At 42.5% G+C, this 26,024-nt stretch overlaps 1 protein-coding gene across 1 annotated transcript in view; it reads left to right on the top strand.

The window, feature by feature from the left end:
- Nucleotides 1–4,790: 4,790 nt before the first annotated feature.
- The window catches only part of pipox (pipecolic acid oxidase), a gene marked incomplete at both ends in the record, with an annotated part of 90,486 nt that continues 69,252 nt past the window's right edge, over nucleotides 4,791–26,024 (top strand). Inside the window, 3 exons of the mRNA XM_080053960.1 lie at nucleotides 4,791–4,901; nucleotides 21,428–21,576; nucleotides 25,350–25,563. Coding sequence (XP_079910086.1) covers nucleotides 4,791–4,901; nucleotides 21,428–21,576; nucleotides 25,350–25,563 — 474 coding nt within the window. The remainder of the gene's footprint in view (nucleotides 4,902–21,427; nucleotides 21,577–25,349; nucleotides 25,564–26,024) is intronic.

Here is a 26,024-nt window from a genome sequence, read left to right as displayed (position 1 = left end):
GGATATATCCAGTGCTTTATGCACCGCCTCTGGCGGTCATCCAGGATTCATAGAACCGGAGTTACATACGTAACTCTGCGGTTTATCCTGCACTACGCCTAGCCTATTTTGTTCTCAACAAAAGTAGTAGAGGAAACTGCTGAATGTACCGTGCTGATCTGCTATCACTGGATTCACTTAAGGGGTGTCGGCTAAAAACGTCAGACTATGAAGCATGAGACGATGAGAGGAGGAGTAAGGATTTATCCTATGTTTATTTCCTTCTTTAACATGCAGAGCAGCATACAGATCCCAGGAAAATAACAGTAGCAATATTCGGCTCATGATGACACGCTAAACAGCTGTTGCAACCGGCGAGTTACTGCGGCAACGCGCACGCTCACACAACAGAGAGAGAAAGAAAAAGAAACTTCACTAAACATGCGCTCCGGCTGACTGACGTGACGGCGCTAACTGACAGTTATAATGTCATCCACACTGAATAAAACACATCTTAAAACAGCATAAGAAATAACAATCGCTTATCTTGTTGTTAACCCACCGTTCTCCTTACTAGCAGTTTGTGTAGTATGGAGCCAGGGGTGCTTTCGGATTACACAGTTTATTCAATCAATTCATAGTAACGCACCGCATTTAACATTCAGTAACGATAACGGCGTTGTAACGACGGAAAAAGTAATTAGTTAGATTACGCCGTTACTGAAAAAAGAACGGCGTTCCCTAACGCCGTTATTTTAAACGGCGTTATTCCCTACACTGGTGCCCACCAATAAATATCCATTTCTTGAATGGGCGTAGAAATATATAACAACATGAAAATGAGAGATGGTAAAGTTGTCAAGTTTATTTTATTTTAGCAATACAGTGCGTGCATGTGTGTGTGCCAGTGAGAGAGAGAGAGAGAGAGAGAGAGAGAGAGAGAGAGAGAGAGAGAGAGAGAGAGAGAGAGAGAGAGAGAGAGAGAGAGAGAGAGAAGGATGAAAACTATAGCTCTGATTTAACTGGGTTAAAAATTATAAATAATATATAGGGGAGAGTGGCCTAAGTTGTGCAACTTTTCACTCAAAGTGACTTTAAAGTAAGGCCTTGACAGTAAAGTCTCCAACTCAAATATGTACATATATTTCAGGGTGTTGTGCATCCCTGGCAATAAAAACTTTGGATCTGGAATAAAAAGTTGTCTTGATGCACAACTTGCCCCCGGTGTGGTGTAAGTTGTGCGGTTGGAGAGAATAACATGGGGTGAATTGTGCCATTGATATATATCTCATAAACTGTAATGCAAGACAAATCCATTAGACAATCACTTATTTAAGGTGTATTTAAAGTAAATAAAGTAAATAGTTGACAAAGATTGAAGGACAATTTTCTTAAACAAAGCCTAGCAGATCTAATGGTTTTACCTGCAAAGCTCACAATGACAAAGTCACCATCATCATCTTTCTGGCCATCTGAACTCTCATCAGTGGTGTCGTTAAGTGGAATTGAGATGTCACTCTCTTCTGAGCTACTGTAGACAATCACTTTCTTTTGGTGACCAGCGTATTCAGCCATGCCACTGGCACAACTCTCAGAAATGTACTTTGCACTAGTTGCTCCGTGCTTGTGGAACCAACTGCCACCTGACAAATGTGATTCCCCTACATTTCTGCCTTTAAATCAAGGCTCAAAACCCATATGTATACCCTGGTGTTTCCTCCCCATTAACTATCTTACCTCTGCACTACTATCTGTGTTTATGTGGATGTATGGGCTTTACGTCTTTTATTTTGGTTATTGTTATTTTACCTTCATTGTTTACCTACTGAATGCACTATGTACAGCACTTTGGACAGTGCAAACTGTCATAAATGTGCTTTTAAAAATACATTTTACTTACTTACTTATAACTCACCCAGGCCCTTTGGCACAAATCACCCCAATCCCAGAAATTTGGATAATAAGCATGATGCAGCAATTTAGGGCTGACATCGTGCTAACTGTATAGACTCAAGATGTAGCATACCAAAGCACTAAAACATGTGTCAAATGTTTTCAAACTTGTCTATAATTGTTCAGACACAATAATCAAAAAACCTTGATCATGGAAATTTTACTTTGAAAGGCAAAACACAGTTTTTTTTTTAGCTTAAATGTGCTTATATCTTATTCCTTGTGTCTCCCTTCTTTACAGGATGAGTCAAATGGATGGCTCTTCTTAAATTTGTGGTCACATTTCCAATTTCTTCCACAGTTTTCTAGAAACAAGGGGTGGCACAACTTCCAAAATGTACAACTTAGGCCACTCTACCCTACATCTAGGACTATGTTATGTTGAAGGCCAGAAATTCTATCACACCTTGTATTGTGTCAAAATGGGTGAATTAGAAGCAGGTTCTTGTGTACTTTGTCCATTATGGTAAATAAACACAGTCCTTTCCCAACTCCTAACCAATACAAATAGCATCTGTACTAAATTGGGGCAGCAGACCTTGACTTGACATTGTAGGATAAGCACACGTGTTACAAAATATGATAACAATGTCTCTGTTCTATTCCCAGTGTCCCATAAAGTCAGACAGTGCTTGTATGTAGTGATCTTCTTGAGGAGACTCAGATCCTTCTGTATTTGCAAGAAGCATCTGAAGACCGTTTACCAGTTTATAGTACCCATTGCACTATTCTTTGCTGAGGTGATGGCACAAGGGCTAGCCACTCAACCAGCTAAAGGAAAATCATTGGACTGGAATGTCTGAAGTTTGGAGTGCAAAATGGAACAAAACCACATCATACTGTTTTATTTCTTATTACAATGTTGTTTCACTGATATGCATCATATTCTATATTAGCCTATATTTATATCAAAGGTGGAGTCAGCCATCCTAATCCAAAACCCTTCTATCCAAAATCAGTGAATATCTCTTCACCGTCCACTACCTGTCTATAGCCTACTGTGTGTGTGCTAAAAAAATAACAACAAATTGTTGTTACTAACTACCTGTCCAATAGTATTGTTGTCAACAATACTATTGGACAGTAGTATGGATATAACCGGATATAGACAACTTGTACAGCACTCCCGGCAAATGAAGCCAGGAGCATTGTCAAACTCCTCCCCTTCCTGTAGTCTACCGTTTATGCTCCGCTCAGAACGGAAGACAACAGAAAGTGCAAGTGTGTGTTTGATAGCATCCAGCTCCAGCTCATAATGTTGCTGCACACACATGGCACGCGTGTGTGTCATTAACAGTGTTGGTCAGTACCTTTTAGAAAAGGTCCATGTCGGCATCAAATTGCACTATTTTGAAAGGAAGCGTTGCTGCTTTCTGGGCTTAGCGCCGCCCAAGACAATTGGCTGAGTGTATCTCCCTCCTTATCATATGCTAATTATTACTATGTCAACTGTTAACCAGTTACTAACTCAAAAAACAAATGAAGGATTTTAGTTTGTTTGCTTAACAAGTTCACATGAGCCTATCATAAAAAAACATTTTTTTTCTTTCAGTGTTTAAATGTTTCAGATATGTATTGTTGCAGTTGTATAAAGTTGTTGGACTCTCAAGAGAACTATATAAAAAAAGATGATAGTCATATCAGCGAGGCAGATAGGCCTATGTTGAATTTTAGTCCCTATGGCTCTAAAAAACACTGGTTTGTGTACTTTCCATGATGCAACTAGTGTCCCTCAGTTAAACATCTTATCAGAAAAATATTGCGTAGTTTTTGTATTGTTTTTTTTTATTTCTAGTGTGGGTCAGTGGTCATACTGAGGAGTGACGTCTGGCCTGAGTAGACTGTTATTGGTTACATAAGTGTAAAGTTGCACTTTGGTCTTTTTAAAAAGTAGAATGACAGCTTTGCTGGAAATGGCCAGGTGTCGGCTAACTGAAGGCACCCTGCCAGTAGCCAATAGGCCTTTAAATGGGTGACATATTAAAAGGAATACCAACAGAAAGTTTTTAATATATATATGTTGGCCAAAGCATATGATTCATTTCATTTTCATCCTCATCACACCATTCAGCCCCTTATGCTCTATCGTGCTGACTAAAACTTCTAACAATTTACTGACATCTCCCCCACAGATCTAAATGCAGATGTCATTTTATTCACTGTTCCTATGTTACTCGTAGCATGACAGGATTATATCTCTGTATATATAGGCCTACTGTATGCTATATATTCAACTCTTATTATTACTTATATTCCTGGTTTTCTCTGAGCAACTTTACACTTATGTAGTGTACTCAGGCCTAGCATCTAGGCATAACCATTCAATGCTGTGTAATGTAGGCTATACTGTGTAGGCCTAATTACCTATTTTGTATGCCTATTTACAATGAAATAGGCTTGTAAGTAGGCTAAAATTAAGTGAATTTCAAGCTCATATTTATTTTGTTAATGAAAATGTTCCCACAGTAGTATAGCCTACTTTTACTTAGTAATGTTCTCCTGTGCTAATATTAGGTTAGTTGATAAATAACCAAATGAAGGTCTATGTTTAGTTGGGTAGAGCTATTTTCTAACATGGTAGCGGAAGTTTAGTAGTACCATTTGCCCTGAGGCTGGACTGTCAGGCACCTGTGCCCTGTCATGCGTTAAACTGAAACATTTGATTGATAAAGCTAGCTCTGTGTGGGGCACATGCTGCGCCCCTGGCAGACAATACCCGGGGGAAATAACCCACACATTTCCCCGTTCCGCCTCCACTTCTAAGGGGCTGTGTCAGCGACTCCAGCATATGAAAAGAAGTTAAATGTATCTATGTGTTGTACAGTCTATGGTTGTTTGTAGTGCTGAATATATGCAACATGTCGACTGAAGCGGAGTATGACTGCATAGTGATCGGGGCCGGCGTCCAGGGCTCCTTCACGGCCTATCAGCTGGCAAAGCGGAACAAGAGGACTCTTCTACTGGAGCAGGTGTGACACACACAACTCTGTTCTAACTGATTTGTTTTTAAGAGGTACCGCTAAGACACTGCACAGGGCTCAATAAGCTGCTGAAGTATTTAGACATGTATTTCCTATGACCAACTGTGCAGTCTAGGTCCTGGGTAAGATTTGAATGCGCTTCATTTAGCGGAGAATAGGCCTATCTCAACTGTTATAGACTAATATGACCCCATTGAAAGTCCTGAAAATGACCACAACAGGTTACACTAGTATCACACTACGTGGTGAATGGGACTTTTTTTTCTTTATATCCTCATACTTTTTTACCAGATTAATCTTCAAATTAAAGCTGGGGTTGAGAGTTTGCGAGAAAACCCCAACGGCTGTTTAACCAACGCTCTACCTGCTGTAGTTCCTCCCCCCGAACGACAGCTATGCGCGCGTGTTAGGGTCGCCACCGACCCGTTTTGGTTTTCAAATGCATAAAAGAACCACTTACATTTTGTTTATTGCTTCAAAATTTCTTGACTTTGTCAGGAACCTCTATTTCAACAAAATAAAAAATGTTTCACTTAATTATAAAATGCTCTGGTGGAAATTATAACACTGGTGGTGTTAGGGTCGTTTTCGACCCGGTTATAGAATAAGATGTAAAAAACAATAACTAGAGCCAAAACTGAAATCTTAAGTGCACTGTCAGCCAACACAATGACAGTCAGCTCCTCTCCCAATCATGTGAGCTCTGGGGGGGTTCTCATTTTGACTTTGTTTGCCCTTATACCTGCATAAAAGCGAAACAAACAGAAGGGCATATCCAGACATGTGAAGTCAATTCAGTATAGAGTTAGTGACTTGCAGAGTGCACATCTCCTATTTGCAGTATTCAAAAATGAGGAGATATACAGTGAGCCAAGTTCTGGATCATGTTTTTGGTGAAAATGGCCACCTGATTCTAAAAATAAGAGGTGTCAGGTCTGCCGAAGCACTATGGACAGAAAGATAAACGGATTGTGCTTTACCTGCAAGAAATATCTCTGCAAAGAACACTAAAAGTGTTGCTTTTTGTCACACATCTGTACACACATACATACACATGCACACAGAGACTTTTACTCTGTTTCTTTTTACTAGTTTTGGAGCTAGTAATTGATTTCGATTAGTTTGATTTGTTGATTGGTTGTTGTTTATTTGACCTTACAAATCTATATTTTGTGTTGTGACTTGTTCTGGTTTTCATTGTGTGTTTGTATAATGCTGAAATAAAAGTTTTTTTGCTCTTTTCTGAAATAAATATTTATGGGTCGTAATTGACCCATAAACACCATAGATGTTAAAAAGGTCAATAATATTAATATGAAAAAATAAATAAAACAAATTTTGTTAAGAAATGTGTTCTCATACCCCTCAGTAATAATCAGGTAACACAACAACCAAATATTTATATATATGATTCTCTTAAGGTTCATTTTACCATTTTCTAAACTGAAATTGAGGCGCATACTGACAAAAAAAAGGCCCAGCCGCCTACACCAAAAATATTAAAAACAATATTTTCATGGATAAGGAAGCCTAACAATGTAACCAAGAGATGAGAAACAAAAAGGATGATAGATAATTGTTTTTAGTGTTTTTTACAGCTAATTTCAGACACGGGTCGAAACCGACCCGCTAACACCATGGATGGTAGCAGAAAGTTAACACAGGAGGAAGGTTAATGTGAATTCAGTTACATTGACAGTCGACAAACACCATGTCCGATTCCGAGGTGATTAAACATTAGTAATGATAACTACATAATATTGAGCATCTACAGCTTACTCACAGGCATACCATGTAGGCCTATGTTAGCTTAAAATCATTGTAATTGTGCTGGTAGGCCTAAGAAAAGTAGCTGTAACAGCCAGGCAAGATAGCAAACTAATTGTAACTGTAACAGAGGGGAGAGCAGTGGCGATTTTGGTTTGGAAACTCTGGTGGGGCCATGCAGGAAAATCTTATGACGCAATCCAGAAATACCACATATTACTACCATCACAACAAAAGCAAAGTAGCAAGTGACAGAGGGGACCAAAATGGCAGCTGAATAATGCCATCACTCAAACGCGAATCTGACGACATATATTAGGCTATTAGCCTATATCAATAGCACCACCACTGTTCAAGATTTCACAATATCAAAAACTCAAGATCGAAACAACAACGTGGCAACAATAAAAACACAACGGCGCACACCCTATACACAGCAATCAATAGCCTATACCAAGGGAGTAGGTTTGATTTGGACATTGGTGGGGTCCGTGGGATATGAAAGTGCTTCCTAAAGTTTTTGTATTCGCAATGATAATTGAAAAATAAATCAATAAATCGGCTTAATTAACATGTTTATAATGCATATCTGAATATCAAAAGAGAATATGCATTCTGTAATGTTATAGGTTAAAGCAACTAATGAAAGAAAATGAGTCAACTTAGAAGAGTTTTCAACTTTACTCTGGTTCAACTGTAAACAACATCAACAACATTGTAAATAAATATTTTTGAAATAATACAACAACAGGCGTATCACTAAATGTACAGGTCAGTATAATTTCCTGCTGGGCATTTCTTCCTCCAGTGCCCATGAGCCAGCTGCAGGGTCATCAGCCAGGAATCACTAATACTAACATATACACAGATTAGTGTCCATTGTGCTCTTCCTATTTGAAAGAACCAAACACATGCCTACGTCTTTCTGTAACAGAAATGAACTGCTGATAGATTTCTTTAAGGTCAATGTTGTCCAGTGTCTCCTGATGGACATGGCACACTGCAAGATTGTTCAATCTGACTTGAGTCATGGTGGTTCTCAGCCATGTTTTAAGCCTCCTGAGAGCACTGAAACTTCTTTCAGCCTCAGCTGATGCAACTGGTATGACTAAAAAGCAGCCTGATAAGGGACTCAACCTGATCAAACAGACCTCTCACTTCAACTGTCAATCCTCTCATTATTTCTGCCACTTCAACACTAGATTTGACAGTGTATTTGGACCTAAACATGGCTAGTTGGACCTTTAGTATGTCCCTGTTCAGCTCTGGGTACTGATCTACAATGTCATTCACTTCTCCAGTCAGGAGAGTTTCCTCCAGCTTTTGCAAGACATTTAGATCTGGTTGGTTGAACCTCTCCTCAAACTGAATGTGCACACTATCAAGCATTTTATAGAACTCTGTTCTATAATGCTCCTCTGCTGACTTGGGGATGTGCTGGCTTGCTTCACTCGTGAATCGTTTTGGTGGCTTTCTTTGGTGAGGAATCTGAATGGGCTCAATCCCAAGGGAGTCAACCATAGCCACTGCTTTCTCAAAAACCTCATGAAAGCTCTCCTCATTTCTTTTGGCATGTACAGTAGATTTCACACACTGTATGGCACTTCTCATACCTGCAACAGTTTCAGTCCTTTTTTGAAGGGATGTGTTCAGACACTCCAGCTCCTCTATCACTTCTAATGCCAGACAAAGACCAAGTACCGTTTTCCCTTTCTCAAACCTCTCACGCAGACCATTTGCTCTCATGCCTGTTTGACCCACTTGATGCCATCTCCTCCAAGCTAGACAAAACACGTTCATACTGAGACAGCACCGCTCTGATAGCTTTGCCCCGCACTGTCCACCTGGTTGGACAAAGTGGTCTGAGTGATTTTAATGGTACCTCTGAACTTATGGCTTTGGAAAATATGTTCTTGAATTTTCCTGATTGCTTGTTTAATGTGCCAAGCTCATGCACCCACTGTAAGGAATCATTGATCAAGGGACTGGCTCTGCATGCAGACTGCGTAATCAGGTTAAGACAGTGTGCCCCACAATGCACATACAACGCTAACGGTTGCTGTCTCTTCAGTTCTGCTTGTGCTCCAGAATATTTGCCTGACATATTAGCAGCACCATCATATGTCTGGCCTCTTAACCCAGAAATGGGAATATTGAGCCTCAAGAGGACATCCTCAGCCATTCTTGCAATCTCCACTCCAGTAGTACCAGGGACCTCATACAAACCAATGAAAACCTCCCGTGGTACCAGGTCATAGTCCACATACAATCATATGAAAAAGTTTGGGAACCCCTCTCAGCCGGCATTATAATTGACTCTGCTTTCACAAAAAAAATATAAAAGTGGTATGTCTTTAATTTACCAGGAACAGCTAAGTACTGGGATGTTTTCCAAACAAAGATTTTTTGAAAAGCAGTATTTGGTTGTATGAAATAAAATAAAATGTGAAAAACTGGCTGTGCAAAAATATGGGTACCCTTGTGGTTTTGTTGATGTTAATGCCTGTAACAGCATGTAAAACTGATGAATTTAAACACAAAGTTGGTTGGATTATGTTGTTAAGCCTTGAACCTCATAGAAATGTCTGTTTAATCATGAGAAAATGTATTTTAGGTGCCTAAATGCAAGTTGCACTTCTCTGTGACTCTCTGCTGAAGTGAGACAGAATGGGATCATCAAAACAGCTCCCAAAAGATCTGAAAAACAAAGACTATTCATTGTCATGGTTTAGGGGAAGGCTACAAGAAGCTTTCCCAAAGGTTTCAATTGTCAATTTCTACTGTAAGGAACGTTGTCAGGGAATGGAAGGACACAGGCACAGTTGCAGTTAAACCCAGGTCTAGCAGACCAAGAAAAGTACAAGAGCGGGATATGCGGCGGATTGTGAGAATGGTTGCACACAACCCAAAGATCACCTCCAAAGGCCTGCAAGAACATCTGGCTGCAGATTGTGTATCTGTATATGGTTCTACAATTCAGTGCAATTTGCACCAAAACATCTGTATGGCCGGGTGATGAGAAGGAAGCCCTTTCTGCGCCCACGCCACAGATACAGTTGCATGGAGTATGCAAAAGTTCATTTAGACAAGCCAGCTTCATATTGGAAGAAAATGCTTTGGACTGATGAGACAAAAATTAAGTTATTTGGTCTTTATAAAAAGCAGATGTTTTGGTGCAAATTGCGCTGCATTGTTGAACGATGTACAGATGCACCATCTGCAGCGAGATGTTCTTGCAAGCCTTTGGAGGTAATCTGTGGGTTGTGTGCAACCATTCTCACAATCCTCCACCTATGCCGCTCCTGTTTTTTTCTTGGTCTGCCATGCCTGGGTTTAACTGCCACCATGCCTGTGTCCTTCCATTTCCTGACAATGTTCCCTACTGTCGAAATTGACAATTGAAACCTTTGGGAAAGCTTCTTGTAGCCTTCCCCTAAACCATGACAATGAACAATCTTTGTTTTTCAGATCTTTTGGGAGCTGTTTTGATGATCCCATTCTGTCTCACTTCAGCAGAGAGTCAAAGAGAAGTGCACTTGCATTTAGGCACCTAAAATACATTTTCTCATGATTAAACAGACAATTATATGAGGTTCAAGGCTTAACAACATAATCCAACCAACTTTGTGTTTAAAGTCATCAGTTTTACATGCTGTTACAGGCATTAAAATCAACAAAACCACAAGGGTACCCATATTTTTGCACAGCCAGTTTTTCACATTTTATTTTATTTCATACAACCAAATACTGCTTTTCAAAAAATCTTTGTTTGGAAAACATCCCAGTACTTAACTGTTCCTGGTAAATTAAATACATACCACTTTTATATTTTTTTTGTGAAAGCAGAGTCAATTATAATGCTGGCTGAGAGGGGTTCCCAAACTTTTTCATATGACTGTATCTAAAACAAATAGCCTCTTGTTCTGTTCCTGTGACATCTTGTGTGCCATCAATGATGAGTGAATACTGCAAAACTGGTAGCATCTGGATGGATTGTGCAATACTCCTGACAATACAGTTTCCTAGCATCTGCAAAACCTCGTTTTGCACTTGAGGAGAGGTATAGTCATGACAGCGAGCTAACCAAGTACTGAGACGTACATCATCCCTGGCTTTAAATTTCAGAAGTTGAAATAGATTGCCATCTTTTGTCTCATGGCCTCGCAGTGCTATGCCCTGCCTGGCAAGGTACTGTATTGATCCTACAATATTTTGTAGGCAGTACCTAGCATCCTCTTGTTGCTGTGCCCATGCACTTGAGAGCTGCGAATCCATTGGGCTTCCCTCTTGAGCACTAACTGTCATGGCATGATGGTGGGATTTGGTATTTTGATGCCGCTGAAAACTGGCAAGTGCATTCTTCCAATTATTAAATCCCTTTGACGAAAAGGCAGGGTCTACCTTTTTATATAGTGTGCTTTTCTTTATAGTGTGTGAAAACGTTGAATATTGTATGACTTGTGGCTTTTTTTTTTTTTTTTTTTAAGATATTTTTTGGGCATTTTTATGCTTTATTGATAGTGCAGAGAGACAGAGGTGAAATGGGGCAGAGAGGGGAGTGACATGCAGAGAACGACCGCGGGTGGGAATCGAACCCGGGTCTGCTGCTGGGCCCGGCCCGGGAGGGGGACGCCTTACCAACTGAGCTAAAGGCGCCCCCTTTGTGGCTTTGTTTTGATTCGGATTCATTCGTATGAATATATAGTTCAGTGTATGCGTAATAATTTTGTCATAGAGGCTACTGGGGGGTTTGTGTGGGCCCTTGCGGGCTGTGGGCCCTTATAATTGTCATAACTTACCCCCCCCCCCCCTTCCCCCGAGGGCGCTTAGTAGAAGTCCTTGATACGATTTGTATGCACTTCATTTGGCGAAGAATATCTCAACTGTTACAGCCTAATATGACCCCATTGAACAACATGGGATGTGAGATGTGAGATATTGCCTAATTTGCATATTTTGTTAAATGTTTTAGACTAAGTGTAGTACAAAAAGCATTTCTCTTAATATGAAGATTAATCTGGTAAAAAAGTATGAGGATATCTATAAAGAAAAATAAAAGTCCCATTCATCACGCAGTGTGATACTAGTGTAACCTGTTGTGGTCATTTTTAGGACTTTCGTCTCGGATAGAGATTTTGTCACACATCCCACGTTGTTTACGTTGGTCATATTAGTCTATAACAGTTGAGATATTCTCCGCTAAATGAAGCGCATACAAAACTTTTCCCAGGACCTCCACTATTTCAACAACAGTCCACTGTGTCGGGGTACTAACTCTAGTCACAGGGTTTTTCCTTTTCTCAAATCTTAGGTTCGAGCTGGAGGTTTAAAAGCAGTGTCACGTGGTTACCCTAAACTGAGCTGCGTTCATACGTTGCCTGGAAGCACTATATGTAACAATGTAAACATGCACACTTACATCACTCTGTGCATCACTCCTTGACTATATTGATACTATTGTTGCAGGAAAGTTTTTATTTAAATGTAGAAAGACGGGTCTGGCAAATCGATATCTTTGGCAAAGCAATTCACCAGTTGTTTTTCAGCAGCATTGTTTCTTACTTTGGTGACCTTGTAATTATTTATTGATTATTTTCATTTGTTTTTGACTTTGTCTTTGTGAGGTGAAGTGACACAAAAAAATGACAAACAATCTAGTATGGCAGTCCTTTTTTCCTGTCAATCCATTTCTAAAGTCTGTGAAGCAAGAGGAAATATAGAATATACTCCAGATACAAAATATAGAACAGATGGTCATTATAAATTAGTAAAATATAGCAACAAAGTACCCATAACCATAAAAATCACCAATTAGCTGCAAACTAATATTTAGTACGATATAAGAAATGTTGCTGGTGAAATAAATACACTTAAAGACATCTTTATTACATTGAAAATTAAATTATACACTATGGCTAAACTTTAATATAACATAAAGATGAACATTAAGAAATGTAGTGTGTGTGTGTGTGTGTGTGTGTGTGTGTGTGTGTGTGTGTGTGTGTGTGTGTGCATATGGTGCAGAATATGACTCAAGGAGAACTACACGCACATCACGTATACAGTCCCATCTGATGATTTTCTCTAAGTCCCACACGTGTATCATCATAGATAGTATATAAAATGGATGTAGCATCCGGGCTGATCTCAGTTATTCCAACTGCCAGTTCGTACAGCTTTTTAAGAGTAAAATTCAAGCACTTTTCCAGCACTATCAAGATAACATGTCAACTTTTTCAAGGAAGACAAAGCTTTAAATATACAGTATATAAATAAATGCTTATCATTGCAGTACTTCAAAACATAACTTGACGAGTGGAAATTAGCCATTCAACTATCACAATCTTTTCTCACACAAACAATAATCCAATAAGTAAAACGGTAACTTACATTGAATGGTAAATCAAAAGACACACGGCAACATCTTCACACACTCACTTGTGGTGAGGATGTGGTGGGAACAAAGGGAGAAGGCCTCACTAGGCCTCTATTTATAGTGGGAGGAGCAATCAATTACCCTGAATCACCACTTGGTGTCTCTTGTGGAGGTGAGGTGAAGCTGAAAGAACTGGCAGTTTCTAACAGCCGCCCCCGGATTTGTGCAGCAAATGCGTGTCATTTTGTTTTCATAGTCAAGTGTCTCCACTCTTCGAAGTCGACCTCCAACTCTGATGAGACCAGTATCAGAGTCATATTCAGGAGACAGGGGGGGTAATTTACTACTCTTTGGTATGGCCTTACCAGCTTTGAGGGCATTGAATTCCTCAGGGAAGCTCTCCACTTGGGCCCTTTGCAGAAGATGCCTTTCTAAGCTAATCTAGAATTGTGCTGCATTTGAGTTGTGATTTGCCGCCCCGTATAAGGCAGTGGTTCTCAATTATTTTCTGTCATGCCCCCCCTAGGGGACAGAAATTTTTTCGCGCCCCCCCTAAATTGAAATACTATTGAGAACCTGATAATATTTATTTATTTATCTGCACAAAACCACTGTATGAGTTTCTGGCATGAGCATTCTGCATACAATCACCTTATTATCAAATTAGATAACAAAAATTAGCTGAGATAACTTCTGCAGCAAAAAAATTCAAAGTTCAGTTTATTAGCTCAATTTGTAACATTTAAACAAGTCTCAGCCTGTGTCTCAGGACAGAGAAACAAGAGCAAATGATTCACTGAGGTTTGCATTTCATAAAAAAAAAATTTAAACTGTAAACATAGTTAAGGTGGTGTTTTTTTATTAGTATAGGCCAATAGGCCTTCTGTGATGCGATAACCAATAATTAATTAATGTTATTATTAGTCTACTTGCTTGATTTCTTTTTAAATAGCTTACAGAGACACTTGGAGACACATGTGGACATTTATTTACTGCAAATCGCGGCCTTTCGCGCGGATATGACCATACACAAGCACACATCACGCTTGCTAGCACTTAAAAAAAAAAAAAAAAAAAAAAAAAAAATTTGTCAGTTGGAAATCAAGGCAGCCCGCGCCCCCCCTGACAACTCACGGCGCCCCCCCAGGGGGCGCGCCCCACCATTTGAGAAGCACTGGTATAAGGTATTCTTTGTTTCATGTATCAGATCATCCCAGTTGCTGAACTTCTTCGGATCTGGGAGGTTTGAGATATCTGACATCACTGTGCCACAGAACATGGTTTTTCTGAGTTCCTCAACAGGCTCTGATTCAGGTGGCGCACATGGATTGGCAGGCCAGCAGTTGCTGCTCAGCAAAAGGAATGGAGGGCCTTGACTCCATCTGTGGCGCTGAGAAAGCTCCAGGAGGGTTTTCCCACGGGTTATGTCATCAGCTGGATTATTCTTTGTGTCAACATACCTCCAGTTCTTTGTGTCAGTCAGAGTTTGAATCTCAGCTATTCTTGTTCCAACGAATACCTTGTAGCAACAGGATTCTGATGTTAACCACGTAAGGACTGTTGTGGAGTCTGTCCAGAGGGTCACTGACTGTATTGGGATAGTGAGTTCAGAGCTGAGAAGGTTAGCCAGCTGGGCACTAGGGTTGCCGCGGTAGTAGGTGTTACCGGTGTTACTCGGTGTTGAGGCTCACACCGGTGGGAGCCTCAACACCGAGCAACACCGGATAGTCTAGGCATATGCCTATTAAAAAAAAAATAGACATAAAAGCCAATTGGTCCAATTTCACGTGACGGCGGCAGTTCATTCGGCTAAATAAAAAACTAGTATGTCTAAGGCTACTCTAAATTCTAAGTTATAATAAGGCTATTTAGAAAACGATGAAACTGAAAGTGTCTGCTCCGCTCCGTGCAGCGCAGAGCCGCGTCACAGCAGCGGAGTCTCCCGTAGAGAGTTTATAAGACGATGGCGGAGGACTTGGCTTCAAAGCCCAAAGCAAACGCGCCTATTTGGCAATATTTTTGATGAAACCCCAATACTAGGGAACCTGAAAACGTAGGCTAAACTAGGTAGTCTGCAAACTGTTGAAGATTCAGTAACCGGAGGTAACACACACACTCACACACCCGCGCCTACACAGCGGCAGGCTGTCTGTGTGCTGCTGCTCTGTGTCGATGACAGCTTGCGGTGAAAAAATAATAAATTGTAAAGTGTGGGGGGGAGAGAACATGTTAAGTCCCCAGTGGAATTTACGCCGCAAATATAGGCCTATCCGTGGTAGCTTCACTCAAAACATTTGGAGCTGAAGCCCCGGTAAAATGACGTCGCGTCACCGACACACCTCAAAGTGCACAACAACAGTTATTGACAACACTGTAGAAAGTTCATATGGGTTGGTATGAGTCAAGGATCACACCGAGTTTAAACGAGTGAATTTAATCCAAGCATTCAATAAACTGCGCTCCGATCATGGCTCTGATAGCCTACAGACAGGTAAAAGTGAAGTATCCCATTCTGATTCGATGAGGCAACACAGTACGGTGGCTCTGGTGGCTCATATTGAACACATTGCATAATAATTTAACCAAATGATCTACAAACACTAAGCATTTGTTTTGTTCAAGAATAAATTGCGCAATCTAATGTTTAAGATCAAAGTAAGCGCCTACAGAGCCGACGGACCGTCTTCTCTTGAAATCTGCGGTGAAGCCTAATAATAATTTTTTTATTTTTTATTTTTTTAAGACCCTGTCTGGTGGTGTTACCGGTAACACCGGTGTTGACGCACGTGTATTACTCGGTATGAAAATGTCCACACCGCGGCAACCCTACTGGGCACCAGATAGGGCTGCACATAGTTCAAGGCGAGGGATAGATAGCTGGCGTTTAGGGGCTATGCGAGACCTGGCCATGATGAAAACTACATGATTGTCATTATGCTCGTCTTTGATCTGAAGGTAGGCCACAGCACCATACACACGCTCAGAGGCATCACAGAATACATGCATATGGGATTCTGAGGTGGCTGTGTCATTATTAAGGGGCAGATAACAGCGAGGAAAGTGAATGTCAGTAAGATTTTGCAGTTCCAACTCCCATGCTTGCCATTTTTCCAACAGACTATCTGGTTTGATGATGTTATCCCATTCTCTCTCCTGCTTCCATAGATCCTGCACCAGGATCTTTGCACGGGCTGTGAAAGGGGCCAGATAGCCCAGAGGATCGTATTGACTTGCCAGCACCTTATATACATTTCTCATTGTAGGCTGATGGTAAATGATGGATCGGTTCTTGTAACCCAGCTCTGTCAGCTCTTTGGGGTCTCCATTTCCTGAGAGCCACATTTCACTAGCTTTGGACCTTGCATCTAGTGGGAGATGCTGTATTACAGCTGGATCATTACTTGCCCATTGTCTGATGTCAAACCCACCATCAGCAAGCAGAGGTCTCATTTTGTCAATGAGGGACTTTGCCTCATGAGAGGAAGGAAAGTTTTGAAGGCAGTTATCAACATAAAAACACTGTTGGACTGATTGAAAAACCTCCTCATTTCCATCACGGTTGTCTTTGACATGTTTGTGAACTGCATAGGTGGCACAGCATGGGCTACAGGTTGTTCCGAATGGCAAGACTTGACTGTAGCCAAGTTGACAGGTCGAGGAGGGAGTATGTTTGGTTTGCCTCTCCAGTCAGAATGCCACGATTGATGCAACGCTCCACAAATCCGTCTCTATACTGTACAGGTAATTTACTAATGAGTCTGTCAACATGGGACCCACACCTCAGCTCAGACCCATTAGGGCCCTCCAGGGACAGCAACATTCCAACAAGAGCATGGACAGAAAAACATCAAAGGCCTCTACATCACCTATACGAATGATGGGGGAATTTAATATTGCACCAATTTCACTCTGCACCAGCAGCCTTGGCTGACCATACTTCTCTTTAAGTGATCGGAGAGCGGTGGAATAAGGTCTGGTGTCATGCATGCAGGATCTGGCCAATTTATTTGCTCCTGGGTGCTGAAGATGGTCCAGTAGTACTTGATATTTATACTGCTCAGTAAGATGGGGGTGATTATCAAGGAGGTTTTCAAGGGCCATTTTCAGCAGGGCAAACTCACTCTCTCGGCCACTCTTGAACACTGGAATTGAGGGCCTCGGCATTCCATACGCAGAGGCTATGAACAGCTCCATCATATTTGGGGTTGGACCATGTAAGTCAATAAATGGCGGCTGCTGGGATAACATGGCTTGCACTGCTGGTAAACGGCTAGTGAGAGTGGGCTGTTCAGGATTGGGCAGTGCTGCAGCACCATAAGGGGCCTGGACATTGGCTGGAGGTGCAGTTACATTAGAGAAGGAAGAGGCTGTTACCTGGGAAGGTGCATGGTGACTGGTATAAGGTAAAGCCAGGGTAGACAATGTAGGGACAGGCAATGGTGCAGCTTGAACACTAGTGACTACAGGGGGCAAAGAGGGAGCCTGGGCAGGGGCTATGCTTTGCTGTAGTTGTTGAGGAATAGGAAGGGTTTGGGAGGCACCAGGTGCAATAGTAAGGCTAGGTTCAGGAAGCGGGGAAGTTACTGACAAATGAGAGTGAGATTCGACACCTACCATTCTTAAAGGGGCAGGAGTGAATATCTTGGATGGAGGCAGATCGTAAAAGGAAGAGGTGGCTACATTACGATGACGGGATGAGGTAACAGGGGCTCCGCCAGAGTGTTCATCGTCAGAGAGATTCTGTTGAATGAAACTAAGAGACCAGCTGGGCTGACTTGAAGCTCCTGTTCTTCAATACGAATGCGTCGGTTCATGTCAACCTTCCTGGAAAGTCTCTCTATCTCTCTTTGAGTGCATCTGCTTGCCTGTTCTGGGCATCTGCTTGCCTGTTCTGGGCAGCTCTGGCGGCCTCATCAATGGTTTTGAATTGCTCATCAAGCTCCTTGTTCTCTTGACTTTGTCTTTTAAGCTCCTCAAGCTCATCTCTCTTTTCCTTTTCCTTGAGAATGCTGGTTTGGAGATCACTCAAACTTGGGGCGTGGTCACTTCCAGAGTGCCTACTAACTTGGGAGCCAACAGGGAGGCTAGGAGCTGACCTGGTAAAATAAGTCTTCTTGCTGCGGGAGTGACATGACCTAGGATTGTGTTCCTTGTTGCTGGGGCATTTGAATCCCATAGTATACTGGGGGCTGCCTATTTCTTTTAGGTCTAGCCCCTAGTTCATGGCCAATTAACTTTGTGGGGAGTTGAGCTAATGCTTCACATGGTACTGATGGCAAGGGAATTTGGTGTTCACCAAGGAAAGTAGGCAATACTGGTTTTGGTGGAAGGCTAGGATTTGTTTGGGGAGTAGGTATTAATAGCCCAGGTGCTAGTTGAGACAAATCTGCATTGTCCGGGTAAAGCTGGGTTGAGTCTACTCCCAATTGGGATCCATCCATCATAAACTCAGTAGAGGGCTCATCATCCATATCAATTAGTTTAGCTTCAGCCATTTTAGGTTGGTTAATGTTGAGTGGTGTGGCTCAGTAATCCGGCTCGAAGGACCATTTGTAGTGAAGAGTAGTTCTACTGGAGCCACAAACCACCAGCAAACAAGGTTTACTTTACTTGACTTTATTTTGCAAGCAAAGTTATTTTGTGTTGATGATTGCCATGATGATAGCCATGGTTCTAGACAGAAAGAAATAAGCTTATTCAGTTCCTCTTCATATATGTCAGAGAGTTTGGGACCTCTGGACAGACTCCACAACATTTCTTACGTGGTTAACATCAGAATCCTGTCGCTACAAGGTATTTGTTGGAACAAGAATAGCTGAGATTCAAACTCTGACTGACACAAAGAACTGGAGGTATGTTGACACAAAGAATAATCCAGCTGATGACATAACCCGTGGGAAAACCCTCCTGGAGCTTTCTCAGCGCCACAGATGGAGTCAAGGCCCTCCATTCCTTTTGCTGAGCAGCAACTGCTGGCCTGCCAATCCATGTGCGCCACCTGAATCAGAGCCTGTTGAGGAACTCAGAAAAACCATGTTCTGTGGCACAGTGATGTCAGATATCTCAAACCTCCCAGATCCGAAGAAGTTCAGCAACTGGGAGGATCTGATACATGAAACAAAGAATACCTTATACGGGGCGGCAAATCACAACTCAAATGCAGCACAATGCTACATTAGCTCAGAAAGGCATCTTCTGCACAGGGCCCAAGTGGAGAGCTTCCCTGAGGAATTCAATGCCCTCAAAGCTGGTAAGGCCATACCAAAGAGTAGCAAATTACTCCCCCTGTCTCCTGAATATGGCTGTGTCTTGATTCAGGGGTTGCAGCCTTGGTAGGACGCAGTCTCGCGGTCTATGAAGGCTATAGCCTATGAAGGCCGATTTTAAGGCCGGTTTTAAGGCCAACGAGCCTTGTTAAATGAGACGGTCTCCGCAGGTCTCGGTTTACGTAACAAGCCGTTACCTTGCGTGACGACTCGCCGCTCCTGTGCTGCCTAGCAACCCTGATTGCTGCCAACGGAGACAGCCCTGTCAACGGAGGAAAAAAGAAAAAGAAGTTGCCTACCAGACGAAAAGAAAAAAAAGTACAAGAAAAAAAGAAAGGAAGATAAAAGTTAAGAAGATGGAGCAACACGTTGCTGTTTTGTTATTTTTTATTTTATTTTATGCCATCTCTGAAAAAAACGCAATGAATCTTGGGATATGTTGGGCCACGAAGGATACATCTGATGCAGCCTTCAAAACCGTGAAACGAAGGCTGCATTTCTCGGCCGCATATGAGGAGCCTTGCAAACGGGACAGCCTTTGCGCGCCGCTATGACGCAATCGGTCTTCAAATGCAGCCTACGTAGGGTGCAACCCCTGAATCAAGACACAGCCTATGACTCTGATACTGGTCTCATCAGAGTTGGAGGACGACTTCGAAGAGTGGAGACACTTGACTACAAATGGATTAGCCATTGAATTAGCCATTCAACTATCACAATCTTTTCTCACACAAACAATAATCCAATAAGTAAAACGGTAACTTACATTGAATGGTAAATCAAAAGACACACGGCAACATCTTCACACACTCACTTGTGGTGAGGATGTGGTGGGAACAAAGGGAGAAGGCCTCACTAGGCCTCTATTTATAGTGGGAGGAGCAATCAATTACCCTGAATCACCACTTGGTGTCTTTTGTGGAGGTGAGGTGAAGCTGAAAGAACTGGCAGTTTCTAACAACGCTAGCCCATGCCGTGTTTTAAACTGCTAACGGTCACGTCTGTGTCGGGGGCATAGATAGTATATAAAATCAACTGCCGTGGGTGACAGTTGATGTCGGGAGCAACAGGAGGAGAAACATTGTCCGCTCTGTTCAGAGCCCGCGAGGACACAAACGTCTGCAGTTTTCAGAGGTGTGTGTGAGTAGACATAACGTAAATAACGTAACGTTGGCTTCCTGGCACAAATGAACAGTCCCCTAGGACGTGTTCGCGCGTACACACACACACACACACACACACACACACACACACACACACCATGGACTGTAATCAAGTTGTATTCAAGAATGCACAACCTATAGATTCACCAAATAAATGCCATTATATAGCCACTTGCCCAAAGACATAGTATAGAGACAGACCAATCGAATTATGGTGTGGTAGGTATATATTTTAGTTTGATTTACATTCATTTTCAGTATTCAAACCATCATTTGGATTTTCAATTAATAAAAATAAAAATTTTAAATGTACATATCCACCTTCTGTCCTTTATCTTTCCGTTCGTACAACAATATACAGAGAAAAAAATTCTAATTTTTCGGGCATATTTTGAATGGTATAATTAATCGTGATTAATCCACAGAATCCTGTGATTAATCTGATTAAAAATTTTAATCGTTTGACAGCCCTAGTTTATACTAACCACGTTAAAATGTGTCTCTCAGAGCCAGTGCCCCGCCTAGCCCGTTCCCCGAAATGTCAAAATCGTAAATATAAACAGCTAATGGCTCTGAGCCAGGCTTTTTAAAATTGGTGTTCTGCTCATACTGAGTTCAGTTATGGACAGTAAAATTAAAAGAAGGCTACGCAGTCTATAGGTAAAAAAGATCAAGGTTAGTTTCAGTACCAACTGACATAGGGGACTCTTTGCTGGCCTCAGCTCTTGGGTTTGGAGGGCTTTGGAGTGGAGGGTGTATATCTATCTATCTATCTATCTATCTATCTATCTATCTATCTATCTATCTATCTATCTATCTATCTATCTATCTTCAACATTCAGAATGTTTGAATGTCCACATACCTTCGGCTATTTGGTGTATGTGTTTCTCCCCCAATTCAAAGCTATTTTAGTTGATCCAAATGATGTCCATCTTGTCCAGTTTGTCCTGCCCCACACCCGAGGGAGCTCCCATGGCCAGACCCGCATCATCCGCAGGGCCTACGACCAGGACTACTACACCCACATGATGGAGGAGAGTTATGAGATGTGGGCGCAGCTGGAGAAGGAGGCCAACGTCAAACTGTACAGGTAAGCAGGCAGGAAAATGCAGAGAAAGAGAGAGAAAAGCCATTTCAGTGAATATAACAAAAGCTTTGCCAGAACACAAAGCTGTGTCACATTCAAGGTGCTGCTGCATAAGCACAACGACACCAACTCAATATACGTGAGCCACAAATGCATGACTTTGTCATTACCTTCCGGCGTCCCTGAATCACCCATTGAAACCCACCCACTGTGCCTCTGAATGTGGTATGGGGTTTCTTTTTCATCTCACTAAACCTCTGATTTTCTACAGCAGAGCGGGGGAGGAATTTGTGTGTTAGTAAATATGACAAGCAGTGCTAAGTTTACTTGGTTGTGTTAGCTCAGAGCGGCCATGTTTGTTTTCACTACCAGACAGCTGAATAACACATTGTTTCATTATTCATGTCTCAGGGGAATAGTTCATGGTACCAAGCCACACCCACACTATGTTCCCTACAAAACACAGTGCACCCTCCACCCCCTGTGCATCCGCTCACAGCTCATGAATGACGGGTCCACATGGGAAGGCCACCTGTGCCCTTGGGCGTGAAAAACAAATGTCTACATCACGATGAGAAATGTCCCTGCCCAGGCTGGTGTGAGCAATGTCTCTAGGACAGATGTAGCCATCGAAAAAAAGGCCGGAGCTAAAGCTAAAGTCTACCTTCCAACCTTTTATGTTCTCCGCAAACATGACAACATGTGTGCACATCTACCGGCCCAGCTGTAGTGCCACCAATCACACAGTTTGACAGGTTGGACTAAATTACTAGACCTAACATTTTTTACAATCCTACATACACTGGCATGGCTTTTTCCTTCCTCCGTCACACTCTCGTAAACACACTAGCACACTGGGAGACATAGAGTCATAACATGTTCTGATGAATGGCTGAAGCCTTTAGCTGTGGTTGTCTGGGCCTTATGGCTGGTGACAGATGTCGGGGCAGCCTTTTAGAAAACACTGCTGACAAAGGGCAAGTCAGCCGTTCATCACACAAATGACTGGATTAGCCCCACTGTATCACAACTTCTCACTCTGGGACTCGATATCTTCACACAACGGAGCTGCTGTGATCTGCTGTGTCACTGTCCAGTCCACTAATGATATAGTCTTGCAAAGCCAGACCAAACTACATCAAGTAGTATGGTCTGGAGGCATGCTGTATCTTTTCAGGGATTAGAGGGGGAGACTGGGCTGTCCTGTTTTCATGTCATTAAACCAATGACAATCGTCTTGGGCGGTGCTAAGCCCAGGAATGTTATTTATCTTCAACGTAGCCCTAGTGTTTCACAACCTCTCACTCTGGGACTCAATATCTTCACACAACGGAGCTGCTGTGACGTGCTGTGTCACTGTCCACTGCTCATATGCTGTCTCATCCAATGTCCTTGCTTAGATCCTTTTGCAGGGATCGTAGTTTTAAAGTTTGGGTCATTATTTCAACCTGTATTCATGAAGAAAATAGCTGAGATCTGGTAAGACTTATTACGACTAATAACAACTTCTTGAAGAAACGTAGAACCTTCAACATATGCAACAAGATGTTACATATCTTCTACCAGTCTGTTGTGGAAAGTGCAATTTTCTTTGCAGCAGTAGGACAGTAGGTCAAAGTTTAAAGTATAGATAGATAGATAGATAGATAGATAGATAGATAGATAGATAGATAGATAGATAGATAGATAGATAGATAGACGGTCAAAAGTTGCAGTGTGCTATGTCCATTTTCTCTGGTTGTAGGATTCTCCTCTCCTGACACAGAATAGAGTAAACGTAAATTGTTATTGATTGTGCAGGAATGACCTGTACTTAACTGTATAAGAGTGGATCCCCCTCTAAAACATCCTGCTCTCTGACCAGTAGGCTGTGTAGTGCTGTCCATTGTCTTCAGCATGTTGTGCGTCATCCTACTCTCTACAACCAACTCTACGTATGTGCTCCAGATCAGTCCACAGCACAGTCACTGGCTCTGATGCTGCTGCTCCAACTGATGGCCTTTTGTATTCCTTGCGTGTGACATGCTATTTTGCCCCTTGATTTCAAATCGATTTTCAACACTAGTAGGGGAGAACGGGGTAATCTGAGCCTTTTTCTACATTTGCTCCCCTCTAAAGGTGCCAACACACTGCACAGCGCGGCGGGTGGCCGCGCGAATCGCAGGTTCCGCGCCGCGTGATCATTTTGGCTCATTTGTGTCCGCCGCCGGCCGCCGCCCGATGACTCATTGAATGTGCACGCCCAGTTTCTTCCCGCTATTTACATCTCTCTCATCATCGTCGTCATCCTCACTGATTTGTTTTAGTTGGGAGCGTCTCTGAAGTAGGCTATTCTGCCTTCATCATCTCTGCCATCGGCCCTTGTATTGGTCTCACTGCACCTCTCACACATTTCTCCCCGCCACCTGCCACCCAAGCTTCGTAAACACACCCACACATGCGCCCACCCACACATACACACACAACCCGCCCACACACACACACGCACATATGTATCCATGGCCGTGCATATACACATTCACGCCGGCATATCAACATGTAGAGAAAACCCAAACAGATTTTCAGATGTTTAGGGAAATGTTTGGAAGTGTCAGTTGTCGTATTTAGCTTTTATTGTCTCTGCATATTCACTCATCTGCAGTACATCTTCCCTGGCTTTCTCTCCTTCTCTCTTCTATAATGTGAGTCTATTCCTTGCTCCTTTTACTAAAAGGTGTCTCATTAAACTGCTGTCATACATTTTATCGATGTGTTGGAACTTTCTCTCTCTCTCTCTCTCTCTCTCTGTCTTTTCCTTCTTTTTTCCCTTCATCCCTCCTTTCCCGATTGCACCGCCAGCCAGGTTTCACGTGTCTTGTAGCTCAGCAGACTCACCCGAGTGATGTCGGGAGGAGCTCAACGCTGATTGGCCATCGCGGCGCGGCCGGCGGCGAAAAGTTCAATATTTTCAACTTCTGCGGCGGCCGCAGCATTCGCGCCGCCCCTGGCCGCGCCGCGTGATCCGCTCGCCGCCGATTCGCGCGGCGGCGCTCGAAATACATTGACTTTCTATGTAAACTCTCCGTGCGGCGATGTGCAGTGTGTTGGCACCTTAAGCGAGCTAAAATGATTTATCACTCAAATTTACACATTTCCCATTAATTCAGGATGTTTCCTAGAAATGGGCATTAGCAGAATTTTTTCAAGACAAAGGGCAGTGAAAATATGATTGTTTTAAAAAAAGTTGTGATGTGGCTCACTTTACCCCAGCTGTGGGGTAAACTGATCCACTTACTTTTTCCACTCTGAAACTACCATAACAACACATATTGTAACAGTAAGAATCCTGAAAGCTAGCCACACATTCCGGAACTAATGTCGGACTAGTAAAAGAATGATGGGGTTTGGTCAATTAAGTGAAGTGTCTTGCCCAAGGACACAACAACTATGACACAGGTCGCAGGGAGGGGATCGAACCTCCAACCCTTTGATCATCGGCCGACCTGCTCTACCAACTGAGCCACAGTCGCCCCGTTACACGTTTGGTGATTTGTAAAAGCTTCCATCTGTTTCGCTAATTTCCTCTTATTTTTTAGATTATTTTTTGGGGATTTTCAAGGCTTTCTTGACATTGCAGAGAGACAGAGATGAAATGGGGCAGAGAGGGAATGCCATGCAGAGAACTGACCTAAGCCTCTAGAGGGAAGCTCTAACCACTACACCACAAGCACCCCCCGTCTCGCTCATTTCTTACCAAGATAGCACTTTCATCATGTCCACCGATGTCCCCCTCACAGACAGACAGGCCTCCTGGTGATGGGACCGGAGAACAGTGAGAGTTACCAGATGTTTAAGACCACCCTGCAGAGGAACAAGGTTCCTATGGTGGTTCTGACTCGGGATACCTTCAGCCAGCACATCCCCCACGTCACACTGGCTGATGGAGATGGAGCGCTAGTGGACATCACTGCTGGAGTTCTGTATGCTGACCGCGCACTGAAGACTGTCCAGGTACAGCTCACATACTGTTTCAGAGAGCATTAGGTATGCTAGCTTAAGGAACCTTCATGAGTCATTAGTCAAGGAAAATTATGTGGTCCACTAATGATATAGTCTTGCAAATCCAGAACAAACTACATCAAGTAGTATGGTCTGGAGGCGCGCTGTATCTTTTAGGGGATTGGAGGGGGAAACTGGGCTGGGCTGTTTTTATTTCATTAAACCAATGACAATCGTCTTGGGCGGTGCTAAGCCCAGGAAGCCACAACGTATCCTTTCAAAATAGTGCAATTTGGTGCCGACCATGTGGACATATTATAAAAGATGACGACCAAGACCGTTAATGACGCACGGCGTGTGTGCGTGCACGGCGTGTGTGCGCGCGCACATGTGTGTGCAGCAACATTATGAGCTGGATACTATCAAACCGTATCAAACACACGGGAACGGGAAGAGGAGGAGTTTGACAACGC

This window comes from Ammodytes marinus (assembly GCF_949987685.1).
Source record: "Ammodytes marinus genome assembly, chromosome: 3".
NCBI classification, from domain to species: Eukaryota; Metazoa; Chordata; class Actinopteri; order Uranoscopiformes; family Ammodytidae; genus Ammodytes; species Ammodytes marinus.
Note: the sequence above shows the minus strand (reverse complement) of the source record. Positions and strands in the feature narration are given on the sequence as shown.